The sequence below is a fragment of the Zingiber officinale genome, chromosome 3A, assembly GCF_018446385.1.
Source record: "Zingiber officinale cultivar Zhangliang chromosome 3A, Zo_v1.1, whole genome shotgun sequence".
Taxonomy (NCBI): Eukaryota; Viridiplantae; Streptophyta; class Magnoliopsida; order Zingiberales; family Zingiberaceae; genus Zingiber; species Zingiber officinale.
The window spans coordinates 145,717,687-145,731,587 of record NC_055990.1 but is presented as its reverse complement, the minus strand read 5'-3'; the positions used below and the strand labels follow the sequence as shown (position 1 = coordinate 145,731,587).

The 13,901-nt window shown below is 36.3% G+C and overlaps 1 protein-coding gene across 6 annotated transcripts; it reads left to right on the top strand.

Moving 5' to 3' along the window:
- Positions 1-1,980: 1,980 nt before the first annotated feature.
- Positions 1,981-13,107, top strand: LOC122052657. 6 transcript variants are annotated; one of them, XM_042614301.1, is made up of 12 exons: positions 1,991-2,149; positions 2,338-2,612; positions 2,694-2,786; positions 2,878-3,095; positions 3,948-4,138; positions 4,262-4,367; positions 4,474-4,760; positions 9,849-10,169; positions 10,572-10,656; positions 10,735-12,183; positions 12,602-12,805; positions 12,878-13,107. In XM_042614301.1, the coding sequence occupies exons 2-11, from the start codon at positions 2,563-2,565 to the stop codon at positions 12,760-12,762; spliced, it is 2,961 nt and encodes a 986-aa protein (XP_042470235.1). In that variant the 5' UTR covers positions 1,991-2,149; positions 2,338-2,562; the 3' UTR covers positions 12,763-12,805; positions 12,878-13,107. The 6 variants fall into 6 exon arrangements, with proteins under 6 accessions (XP_042470234.1, XP_042470235.1, XP_042470238.1 ...); XM_042614300.1 differs by having other exon boundaries at positions 1,981-2,133; positions 12,602-13,107; XM_042614304.1 differs by having other exon boundaries at positions 2,881-3,095; positions 12,602-13,107.
- The last annotated feature ends 794 nt before the right edge of the window (positions 13,108-13,901 follow it).

Here is a 13,901-nt window from a genome sequence, read left to right as displayed (position 1 = left end):
GCGTCTGGATTGATCCACACGCCTATATTTTTTTAAATCAGCATATTCTTAAAAAAAAATATATATATATATTTTATGAGTATTTAAAATTTTTAATTTTGAACACTAGCTATAAATTAAAATAGAAACATAAACTCTAAAGAAAAATCTTATTAACTTAAATTCATTATTACCTAACCCTTAAATCTTAAAATCTTAGACCTTAAATACATATAATATACCTTGTGAGTATCTTAATTTTTTAATTTTAAACATTATAACCCAAGAAGAAAGTCTTAATCTCCTAGAGAGAAAATCTTATTGACTCAAACCTTTTATAACTCAACTCCTAAATCTTATAATTTTAAACCCTAAATACATATAATATGTCTTATTTTAAAAAATAAAATAAAAACAAACTTTTTGCTTGAATTCAGGTAAGAATTCAACCATGGGCATCTAGATTTAACCCAGACGCCCAAGATATATATATACTCCTAATGAATCTCCTTTCATCAACTCATGATCGTCACTAAGGGATCGATACTGTGAGGGTGAATACGGGTATTTTAGAGATATGAGATGCCCTTTTAAATATATTTTTAAATAGAAAAATATTATATGGAATAAGGGTATATGAAAAATGTTGTGTATTTAGGTAAAATGATAAATAGCTATCATGAGTATTGATACGGTGTATAATGGTAGAGTTTGATAAAGCTAGGCAGTCAGAAGTCAATGAGACGTCACAGTCAGAAGTCAATGAGACGTCACAATCAACAGTCAAGAGAACGTAGCAATTAGTAGCTAGGGAAAGAAGGGGCAGGACCGTCCAGTATCGTCAGACGTATAATGCCCGGTTAGGTTCTCACAGACTAGGACCCCCCGATTTGAGACACCCAAGTCTGAGACATGGTGGGCAGTCGGGGTGATGCCTGACCTGCTCTGACTGGTCAGATTTCCACAGCTCGGCTATAGCCAGGCCTAGTCCTCCCAGTAGGCCAACTACCGACCATCTCGAGGTTCTTCTATTCATACTCGGTTAGGACAATGGGTGCTACATGACAATAAGGTCATGGAATCATAATCGTCTTTAAAAAAATAACTATTATATGTCAAGGAATATTCTAACGGTTTACAGTTATTTACGAATAGAACCTTTTTCCAACCCACAAAAGGGTGTCACGCGTCTTCCATCACCAGACAGGTCCTGACATTCGACATTCTCTGACATCAGTTAGGCTCCAAAGGTATGCACTGTCATATAAAAAGGGAGGTTCTCTCCCTTACGTAGGTACGCTCTCTCGCACATTCACACTTGTCTTCTACTTTTCTTTCTCCTTCGTACACTGTTTTTTCTGGGAAAAAAGTACCTAACTTGAGCGTCGGAGGGCCTGCTCCGGGAACTTTTCCCTGGTTTCTGGCTTCTAATGTTCCGTGTACTTATCGGAGTATTCGCAGAGCTCAAGTACCGCCGGTTTCGTCATCGTCGTCTGTCAACACCACGTGGGGGTCCGTTCTTGTAGGCGCATATGAGAATAATGTCCTAGTCACCTCTCTATCAACACCAATAATAACTCATTCGGTCTTCATCTGACTTCGGACATGATCAAGTATAATATGAGAATGGATATTATATATTTACATATTTACATGACTAATAATTCAAATTTAATAGATAATATAATTTTGTTAGGCATTTCACCATTTAATTATTCCATAGGCGCAATATTATATTTATTTTTAGTGTTTAAGATATTATTAAGAGATTAGGTTCGGGTTTCACGAAAGGATACGTATGTGTCTAGAACAGGAAGAGTAATTTTACTCGTCATCCATTGGTTTTTCCATCAGCTGACTTATTGGCAGGCCCCTAGTGCAGTTGCCTGTCCTGATTGACACAGAAGATCCTCCCATCCTCAACAGTCAGTTACGCATGGCTGGCCCGCAAGGTATAGTTCTGGGTGACATTGCCTTCCCCATTTCATTCACTTCTCTGTTATATACCTCCTTCCTCTCCCTTTCTCTCTCTCTCTCTCTCCCCTTCTCTCTCTTCCTCCTCCGCCGGGAGAAGAAATCGGTCTTCTAGGCTCGAATCCCTTCTACGGCGCCGATCGCCGGCACTGATCTCTATCCTATCCCTCCGGTTCTCGTGTATGCTTCTCCGTCCGTAAGTTTGTCTTTCAACAAGGAATTTTAATTATCTTCTGATTCATGTTAACCCTAATGGCATTTCGTTTGGCGTGGGAGTCGTCAGCCTAGATTTTGAACGGATATCTTCAGATTTCTGCTGATATTTTTGGTGACTAACGTCCTCTATGCTTTCTGAGGCTGGTCCCCTTTTGTGATTATTGACAGGGGACAGTACAGAATCAAACTTCTCGCACGCCGCATTTTTTTCTTTTATTTCTTCGCTTAACGATATGACAACCCGTTTGGCATTACCAGCTTCTTGCAACTTGTATTCGATCTGGGTTCGTCGTGGGTCGTAGGAGGCTAAATTAGCCGGAAGTTTTGCATATATAAACCAAGGAACTGATTCATTTTAGTAGATAAGGATACTTGTTCAGCGAACCTCCTGGAATGAGTTTGGAGAATGAGGATCCGTTACTTGAAAGAAGCTCTGATACTAGGTGAGCAGCTTTTAGAGCTTCTTGTTATGCATCGATGTTGTTGTCTGTACCTTATACTTTACCTTCTTTGCCTGTGTCTAGGAAAACTAAAGTATGCTATACAAGAGATGAACTTTTATCTTTTAGCAAACTTTGCAACGAATTGCCTAATGGATTTGATGCTTCAGTCTTGAGGTAATTTATGGTGAAATATAATCTTATTTATCCTTTTTTCTGGGGCCTTATATAGATAATTTTGTCTGACTTGCTGTTTTTTTTTATCAAGCAGTGAATTGGATGAAGCATCTTATACTTTAAATGAAAGGCAAAGAGGTTTTGGAGGCTCAAGTTTTCAGAGCACGAAGCGCAGCGATTATACATCTCCACCACCAAACAGGTCAGAAGTTGCAGTCAGTTATTCTCGTGCAAGCTCTGGAAGGTGGGATGTACGATTAAATAATAGAGATGGAGACCTCCAATCTAATCGTGAAACAAATACACAAGGTTTGTTGTTCAGAGTGAACAAAAACAGAAAATGCTAGTCATTTTGATGCTTGATTTATTAGTTAAGCTTTGCCTTGTCTATTTTTTATTCTGGCAGCTGTTATTTGTCACTTTCACCACAGGCGTATTTACTTTTGCAAACTAGTGTTATGGCTTAATGAAGGATAATCCATGAACTTGTCCTGCCATAATTGAATACAACCTTTTGCTTTTCTTTGCCGTGTGACCTAGAGGTCACTTGTTCTAGTCGCGGAAACCGTCTCTTGCAATGTAGGGTAAGATTGCGACACAATGTGGTCCGACCCTTCCTCGGGACCCGCATTGGTGGGAGTTTCATGCATCGGGCTGTTCGTTTTTTTGTTCGATGAAGATTGGAATCTTAATTCATATGCAACACCAATGGTATTACTAGTTATATATATTTTGTTCATTTCTAATTTCTGTCATAACATTTCCAAACAAAAGATTGAATCCTAGATGCTCATGTCTTCTACACCAAATAATACAGGGTTATGTGCTGCTGAGTTCATGACACAAATCTATTTCCTTTCACCATTGTTAGAGAGGCTATTCCAAAACTAGAAGCTTCATGCATTAAAATAGTCGCGCCATCTTGGATTTTGCAACAATCATCAATATATCTAATGGATATATTTTTAAATTCATAGCATCAGAATCTGATTGCCCAATTATGCATTTTGATGCTCATCATCATTAAATACAGATTATTTCTCTTAAAGATTGTGATCCATCTATAGTTCTAACAGTCTGCTTGTCCGCCATATAAATCTTTTGTATCATTGACACTATTCTGGATTGATTTTGCCACTTGCATCATATATGAAATGTCAGATATTGGACAACGATTTGGAACACAATCAAGACGTTACTCTCAGCATGCTGAGCATGATGGACTTTTGGGAAGTGGTGCTTTTCCAAGACCTTCAGGTTGTGAAGGACCATCAACAGCAAAATCTAGGGCAGCTAGTCAATTTACACTCAATAAGACTTCTGGACCCTATCAGCCTCCACGACCTTATAAGGTTAGACAATTGGAAAGTATTAAAACACATGTCTCTGTTGCAACAAAGGCTTTGTTGGTTTTCGTCATTATAGTAATATTCATTCTGAGAGTAGTGTTATAAAAATTCTGCTTTTTGGTTCAGGCTTTGCCTTTTCAGCGAAAGGATGATAGAGATTCATGTAATGATGAAACATTTGGGTCAACTAATTATTCAAGTGAGGACAGAGCTGAAGAACAAAGGAGAAGAGGTACGCTATTTGGTTACTAGCTTTATTTATGATTGTGTGTCTATTGTAGTCTCTCTTTTTTTCCCTTGTTTCCTGTGGTTCTATTTTCTTTGGTATGTGAATGCAGATTCCTTTGAGCTAATGAGAAGAGAACAACGGAAAGCACTGCAAGAAAAGCAAAATAATCATAAACATAATCCTAATGCTGATAGTATTACATTGCTTGAGAATTCAGCTGATAAGAAAAGAATAATCAGCAAAACTGACAAAGCAGATGACTCTTCACTATCTGAAGTTGAATCTCCTAGATCTTCTACTATGCATGCACCTCTATCTCGGCCACTTGTACCACCTGGGTTTGCTAGTGCAGCGGACAAAATCCTTCCTGTTCAATCTAATTACATTGCATCTGAGGTATTGGCATACAATATTATTTTAATATCATTAATCATGAAATATTTTTCTCTGAGAAATGGATATTGTTACAAAAATTTCTCTTCAGTTATAGCTATCAGAATGCACGATCAATTAAATTCTTAGCAGCTCTTATCCTTTGATGTTTATTTGCTTTGAGGTTTACCTTATGGTTTTTAAATTGACCAATCCTGATCTGGATTAGGCGAGTTGTTTTGGGATGGACTGGTTTTTGCCTGATTTCTTGGGTAAAATCATAATTGATTTTAAAAAATCTGTCATGATTGAAATTGAAGAAAAATAGGTCAAACGATTGAAAATGTGAAGGATATTGGATGAAATGAAACAAAATAATCAATTAATAGACTTCTGCTTCTACACAATAAAAAGTAAAAGATGCATGAGAGATGGACTAGAAACAGTACACAACTACACATGAAGACATTATAGATGCATTTCAATGGTGATAGAGGTGTTTTAATGGTGAGGAAGAGCTTCTTCGTTGTCGTCATCTTCAACACTTTACCTCCATAGAGTGACTCCATTTTGATGTAATGTTGTAATGTATGCACTATGAAATAAGCTGGAGGCAGCTGTAATCAAGGTTACTAATTTAATTAAACTACATTTGATATATATATATATATATATATAGAGAGAGAGAGAGAGAGAGAGAGAGAGAGAGAGAGAGTATTTCAATACATAGTATTTATATCAATATCATTAAAATTATTCATACATTTCAATTTTGAAAAATGGAGTACAATCCATAGTATTTCATCTTTATATAGCAAGTAGCAATTTTTATCAGATGGATGAAATGACAATAACCAAAAAAGATTCTTCTACTTATGAGTAAACAAAATCTTATGACTGGAAAAAATATTTGCAACAATAAATGTGAATTTTTAAAATGTCTAACAGTCTATTTGGGAGGAGGTGAGAGAAGGGTAAGTAAAGGGTTGGTAACTTTTAACCTTGTTTGGGATGGAGGTGAGGGAAGGGGGTGAGGGGAGGGAAGGGGACCTTTTACCCTCCCTTACCCCTCAAATGGCCTATTTCCTTACACCCCGATTTGGGGTGTAAGGAAGTTACCCTCCCTTCCCCTCACTTCCCTTCCCTTCCCTTCCCTTTCCATTAATGAACCTCTCCTCACCCTATCCAAACAGAGGGTAAGTTGATGTAAATATATTTTATCTAGTTAAAGGATATTGGGAGCTAGATTCTATGGAGGAACAATAAGTAAACCTAGGATTGGACCATAGGTTTGTAAAATCTAGCCCAATTTAGATCCTAAGATCCTGATCACAATCTTGGTACCATGGCTGTTATAAAGATGAACATGGTGAAAGAGAAGTCAGTGACAGCTATAGTCATATATTTTGTTTGAAACATTAACCTTTACCTTCTATGTTGAGGCTAATAATGCATGAGCAAAACTAGCTGTTTTTAACTATATTATAGAACAGTAAAATAACAAAATTTAAATTGAAGAATATTTATGATATAACCAATTACAAATTGAGTATGAAAGACAATATTAAAACATACCAAAAAGAGGAACATTATGTTAAAATGAATATCCAGACATCTATAAATAAAACAGTAAATACAGAAAATAATTTTGGTGATTTGCAGAAACAATTTAAGGTAAACTAAGTTCCATTTTTTAAGCACAATCGGATTGTATTCATAATTATGAAATTGCTTAGATAAGAACACCAAAACACTCCTAACAAATGTCAGCCTATTAAAAGCCATTAAAATTTGATATAAAAATGAAAAATGAAACAATAAAGTTAAAACAATAATAAAAATAAAAATATATCCTATAATAAACACTGAATGTAAGTGTACTTAAAATATGTTTTAAGCATGATACTAACTTATGAAGTAAAAATGATAAATACATCACTGGACAATGAGGAATAGATATGTCTAAGATAATAGTTTGGATTTTTGATAAAAAATAATTAGTATTAATATCCACAATATAGTTCCAAATGATGTAATGGATAAATTGATCATGCTTATCAATAGATAGAAGTTTTACCAATTGAGTACTAAAATCATAAAAAGAAATCTAATTTTACATTAGAAAATTTCATTTTAACAAATTCTTTGTTGTTTTTAAATTATTAAAAGTTCATATTCTGTTGTATTGAATTTCTCTTACATTCTTTTTCCGTTTGCTTAAATTTTAAATTATCATTAGAATTTATTTTCTGTTGCATTTAATTTTTCTCTTATGTTTTTTTACCTTTTACTCAAATTTAAAATTATCCATTTTCTGATTCCTATTTTATTGATCTGACCATCTGATACAGTTATTGAGATTACTTACCAGCCGATCCTGACACCAATACAGATATGCAAACTATGCCTTACATCAGATTAGCATGTGTTGAATTACCAATGTTGTTTCAAATACTTAATTTCTATTTTTGAAACAAATTCCATTTATTGTCAACTTTTTGTTCTTCGACCTTTAGGACTTGTTTGGATACTGATTAATCACGTGAAAAAGGAAAGTGAAAGAGGGGAAGTATCTTTGTTTGATTTTTACTTCATGATTGGCCATGACATATGTTACATTAGTTAATATGGCAGCCTTACTATTCCAGCTATCGGTTGATAGCAGGTATCATAATCCATTCTTAAATCTTGTCAGCCTCCATCCATGCCCTTGCATAATGCATATGCGTCACTCAATTACCTGAGTGCATGTCATCTGCATAGATACCAATTTGCTGCTAAAAAGCTCATGGAGCTATGGTAGTCCACCACAAGGTTTAAAATCTCGACCCGTACTGAGGTTTTGGTCTTAGACCGGAATGATACAGTTTCAGTAACGTATCGTGCCGTGCCGACAAGATTTCGGTATTTTTAAATTTAAACTTGAAATAATTTTCTAATAATAATAATTTAACTATCTCAATTTAGAATGATCATAGGGGTACAAGATTATAAGTGTTTTATTACGAATCATAAACTTAAGAGACCGTTATCAAAATTTCTTAAATAAAGGACATATAATATTTCCTAAGCAGATTAGTAGAGGCATTCTAAGATAAAAATATATGTTTTATATGTTTAGGAAATAAGAATTTTAAAAGTAAAAAGCTAAACATCTTAATTTTCATGGATCTAAATTTTAAATTGATTCTATATTTTTTCTATAATAAGTATATAAATTAATTAAAAAAATACTACGTTAGGTATAATAATTGTATAAATTAACTATTTTTTATTTAAATTAATTATTATTTTAAATACTATATATTTAAAATGATTAAAAAAAATTAAAATATTAATTAAATAGTAAAACGGAAAAAAATATAAAATAGTTAAAAAATATCATAATATTAATCTCATTTATTAGATTTTTTATTTTTTTAGAATTTTTAAATAAAATTTAAATTAGTAAAATTAATTTTCAGAATATTAATTAATAAAATTTATTTTTTTTTAAAAAATAAATATATTTATATTTTATTGGGATAATTTAATTAGGCTTAAAAGCCTCTTTGAAATATCACACTTACCTTAGAAAATGTTTGAATTAATTAAATCAAAATATTTAATTTTTAAAACCTAAATTCGAGAAATCGCTTCATGCTCCTACTGTGGCGTCGGAGAGTCACGAGGGACGCCTTCGGCGCCACCGAAGGAGTCGCAGGACTCCTCCGGGGCCATTGGAGGAGTCGTGTGATGCCTCCGCCACTGGTAGAGGAGTCCTGCGACTCCTCCGACGCAGCTGAGGAGTCCCGCAACTCATCCAGCAGCGTCGGTCGTTCTGGAATCGCGACAGGCCTTTTGTCACGCGACGAGCATGCCTGATTGTCTCGCGACGACGAGCGTGCGTGATTCTTCTGTCGTGTGCACGCAATGACATCGCACGAAATTGTAGCTATATTGGTGCCGGTTTCGGTGCGTGGGTGGAACGGTAAGTTTCACCCATTCCGCCCGGCACAGCGCAAAATTTTCAACACTGGTCCACCATAGCAACCCCAAATCAACCAATGTTAGTCTTTAATTTCTCAACATGGAAAACATTGGGAAGATAAAAACTAACTTCTCACAGACACAAAGCAAATTGGCTCTAGGGCAGTAGTAATTTTGGTATTTTAAAAAAGTTTCAGATCTCAGAAATGGCATAATGGATCAAAATAAAATTAGAAACTAGAATCTGGCAACATAATCCAATCCATCCACTTGACTTCTCAGTCAGTAGAGTGATTCCAAAAAAAAATGATTAACCAGGCCCATGGAAGTTTCACACCGGCTACTAGGGTAAATCGGGAAGCACATGCGGCAGACGTCCCAGAAGCCCAACATCCCTTAGTTGCAAGTCCTATTTGGAGGAAAAATTTCTGCAAATACGTTGTAGCGGGGAATTGCACCGTGGGTGCTTGGGAGATAACTGAGCGCCCTAACCGCTGCACCATTTCCCCGGGGGCCAGTAGGGTGATTCCAAGGGGATATCTTAGGTGGATTGAAACAATTTGGCAGCAATTTGGATCACTCGAGATTGAGCCATTCTAAGAACTAACTTTCAAACAAAATGGGCTATGAAAGCAGAAAGGAAGTTCTCCACCAATGCTAGAGAGGAGAGGAAAGGGTCATGGAATCCATAGGAGAGCTGCAAGTTTTGCTGTGGCTGTGCATGGAGGGATTCATAAGCAAGGAGGGATCAGAAAAACTATTATTCTGACACAAGCCCAACCTTTTTGAAATTTTGATAGCATCCCCCTACATTTAAAGGGATGCCTTTATGATTTTTAAAATTAAGATATAGCACATGCCCTAATGTGTCCACCACTGGAAGTGATGTCACATATTTTCCATGTTGGACCTTCCAAGCGCCAAGCAATAATGACTGTGCAGATCGTATAATATTGTCCTGCTGATGTTTTTTTTAAGTGATATATTTCCCAATGCAAATCCTGCTTGAGCTAAATCATATTGAACAAAACAATAAAACTCCCATCAATGTGATGGAACAAAAGCTAAATCTATGTTCATTTACTTGGCATGCGCATTTGGTGATCACCTTGTTTTTTTTGGCCACACTTTCTGTCATCTCAGGCTAGTATTGCTGGTATTGTTGACAACAAACATCTTGATAGCACCCATACTGATAAGGAAAAGAGACAACAATTAGATGTCTGCTTCAATGACAGCGTTAGAAAACATGAAATTGAAAGCCTCTCATCTACAGCATCTGATCTTCAAAATGTCAATGAAATTCGGGTAGAGGCCATAATGAATGATCATGACAAGAAAAAAGAGATGTTTGATGGTACAAATTCATTTGTACACGACAGTTCTGTCTCCATTCTGGAAAAGTTGCTCGGTGGTTCTTTACATATTGCTGGTACCTCATCCACTTCCTCTACTTCCTCTTCGGTAAGTGTTTTCTATAAACTAGTCCCATTTTTATTCCAAAAAATCTTCTCTTCTTTTTTTATTGATTTGTCTTGTTATCTCAGTAAATCTATCCATCTTTTAGGTTTATTTGTGATTAGTTCTCACGGCAGATTAAACCATATGGAAGACACTGAAACTATAGTTTTACATTCTTAGCACTCTCATAGGAGCTTAGCAGGGGTGACTGAACTAGACTAAGTCCAGCATTTGGATTGATTTAATTGAGGACATGCCGTTTAGTCACTCCCACTGAGAGATTTTGAACATAGGACTTTCTATTTTGTTAAGTTTGGTTGGTTGTCCATTATGGAAATAAGATTCTTGTTTAAAACTTGTAAGACCCTGATACACCAGTTACACAATTTCTGTTCTTTTTCTCAGACTCTCGGGCTTAAAAAGGACAAAGAACCATGGACTTCTTCAGTTTCTGTATCTTCTAAGTTTGCTAGTTGGTTTCTTGAAGAAGGTAAACCTGGAAATTATTACTTGAACTTTTTTTGCTTTACTTGAGGGATAAGCTAATAGATTTTTTATGTGCGCACAGAAAATAAACCTTCAGATGATTTCTCATCAAAGAATCTCCTTTCGTTGATTGTGAATAATGATAAAGTTGTCTCATCTGAATCTATAGTTTCTCATGATAAAGTATTTGAACATGAGGAACTGGACAGTACTGATATTAGTAATGCTACACAGAAATTTGATGCGTCTCCTACAACTACTTTGGCAATTGGGATCTCTGAACAATATCATCAAGTTGATAAGTTAGATTCAAGTCCTGCTGTTCTTACATGTGAGGACCTTGAGCAGTCAATCTTGGCTGACATCAAAGGGGGGCCAAGTCACCAGCATATGATGGTACAGGGACCTGAGACAAGAACAGACGAAAATAAGGAACTCAAGAAATCTGATATCAACAAGCATGCATCACAACATCTTCTTTCTTTGTTACAAAAAGGAACAAAAAATGAGGAGATGACAACTGGAACTGGTCTGGATGTTGAGTTCTTTCATCAATCATCTTTAACTGATAAAAAAAGTTCTTTGAATTGTCCAATTCCTGAGAAGAACTCCACTGAGACAATGTCCAGTGCAGATAAGACCTTGACTCTCGAAGCATTATTTGGGGCTGCATTTATGAATGAGCTTCAATCGGCTCAAGCTCCTGTTTCTTCACAGAGAGTGCCAGATGGTGGAACCAACACTAATGCCTTTCCATCATCGGCTGGATTGCCTTTTCCAAACCCTGATGCTAGTTTCTTTTCTTCTAGGTCCAGTGAATATCAACCAAACAAGCCTGGTTATCACAGTGACACAGTACCTCTGGGCACTGTTGGTTCCGGAGAGAAAATACTTGATTTTCACTTGCCAGATGAGCAGAGTTTGATCATTGATAGTGATGCTCTGGAATCGGCAATCTCAGATCCTATACCCTTTGCTAATACAGGTAAAGAGGAGCTGTTTTCCAAAATGAACGCCGAGCGTCTTAATAATAATTTGCTTAATGCCATTCCAAGAAGTGCAGAAGACATTCAAAACCCTGGTTCTTTTCAGAGCCCCCATGACTTGGTAAATACTGGTGCTTTTCATCATCCTTCACAGGGAAGGGCATCATTTCATACTGTCAACAATGCAATGCCTCTACACGCATTGTTGGATCATCTCACTAATGGGAATCAACAAATGAACCATATTAGGCCTGAACAAAATTTTCATGACCCTCAAAATTTTCTTGAAAATCGTGTTCCTCATAATGCTTACCATGCTAATGCACCTCACATGGATCCTACTTCCTATCACTTGATGTTACAGCAGTTGTCAACTCCAGGAAACTTCCCGCAGCAATTGCCCCATCCAGGCTTTCCAAGAGTTATGCAATTACCTCATCAGATAAATCACATGCAAGGGTTTGTACCAGAAACAAATAATATGCATAACATTGCATTACAGCCTCAGCGGTCTAACTATGGTAGCTTTGGAATGGGAATGCCAGGTAAATTCCACTCTCATTCTTGTGTTCACTGGATAGACAGATTCCTCAATTTATTTGCTACTTGAAATTTATAAGTTATATCGTTCATGTTCCGCTTATCAACTCCACGGTCCCACTTCATAACTTGAATCGGTATTTTGATGAAATTTAGAAAATTCAGGCAAATTAACGTTCATAATTTACATAATTTCTTTCAAATTTTTGTGCATGACAATGCGTTTATTATATTTAAAATTTGTCTTGTAGTAAAGACACCCAAAATGCACATGTAGAGCTTGTTACTGCTCAAAGCCTTTCTGTTTGTTGCTTAGATCTTAGTGTGGCAATGCTGTAATCCTCTATAGCTAAGATTTACATTCTTGTATTATTGTTGGTTTCAGATTCCATAATGATTCTAAATTTTTATATCCAAAATCAGGAGCGTTTGTTGGTGGCAGCAGCATCAGTCATCCAGATGCATTTCAAAGACTGTTGGAGATGGAGATGAGAGCCAAGGAAAAGCATGCCCACCCTGCAGCTGCTGGTCACATTCCCAGTATGTATGGTCCGGAATTTGACATGAGCTTCCGGTACCGATGACTCTCCAGATCTTTCCGATTAGTTTGGTGGTGGTGTTACCTTGGTTTGTGTTGTTTTTTTTTTTTTGTAATTTCCTTGCTTTGGGCCATATCGACAATATCTCAAATATCTTCAGCCCAAGGCCTCGGGGTGAATGCAGACGAGCTTGGAGAAACAGAGAGACTTCCATGTGTATAGGTGACCCAGGGGTTTCTCTATTCTTAATTAGTTCCCACTCAGTGTCCGCTAAAACCTGGAGTTTCAGAAGCTGCTCACTCATGTAACATGTAGACGTGCTGTGCCTGAACTTTTGTCAGAGATTACTGCTCAATCACTTTAATATTTTTCGCTTGTTTGTTTATTGTATCTGATTATCTCATGCCATTCTGGTCTGTCTATTATTTGATAGGTTCTCTGTGCTCTCAAACTATTAAATAGGTTAAACAGGTTTTGGGCTGCCCACGATTGTGAAGCTATGTGCCTGATTTGTGCTTCATGGCTGGACTGTCACTCTTCGACCTCTTTCGGATCAAATTGGTAGGGTGTTGCTTTCAAGTAAGATTTGGATTTAGATGGTTTTGATCAGATAATTTTTAGAGGTTGAAGTGCTAACTGGACATTGAAATTTGATCGATTGACCATGGAAGAGCATGATTGGAAGTATTCCACGTTTACTTGTTATTTAAACTCGCAAGGACTGACTATATGTGACCTGATCTAACCAGACACTCTCATCATATCTGAAGATTTATCCAGCGTGAGGGATTCTCTATCGTGAATTTGTCAGATAGTGTAACGGCTGATGGGTGCTTTCTACCTTACGTCCCTGTCTCCTTACTAGGGTCATCTTGTACTTAAGCTTAACAACAAAAAACGTCCCTCTCTACTTACTACGGTCATCTTGTACTTAAGCTTAACAACAAAAAAATGCATGCTGTCGTCCACACCGGGCGTCTCAAGTTGCTAGAGGCCTAGGTAATTTTTTTTTATTACTCAACCTTTTCCATTCGGACGGATTTAAAAACTTTTTTAAAAAATTAAAACATTAATTTTTTTCAAAAATATTTTTATACAAAATTTATTTATTTTTAGCGGTTTGAGATGCTAAATTGAATAAAGAGTAAAATATTCTACTAGTCAGTGAGAAGCCAAAAGATAAA

Bases quoted from the DNA above. Each gene is read 5' to 3' on its own strand.
- LOC122052657 (XM_042614300.1), top strand. From the start codon at position 2,563: ATGAGTTTGGAGAATGAGGATCCGTTACTTGAAAGAAGCTCTGATACT. The intron at 2,613-2,693 runs GTGAGCAGCTTT...GCCTGTGTCTAG, and splicing joins GAAAGAAGCTCTGATACTAG to GAAAACTAAAGTATGCTATA. The intron at 2,787-2,877 runs GTAATTTATGGT...TTTTTTATCAAG, and splicing joins TTTGATGCTTCAGTCTTGAG to CAGTGAATTGGATGAAGCAT.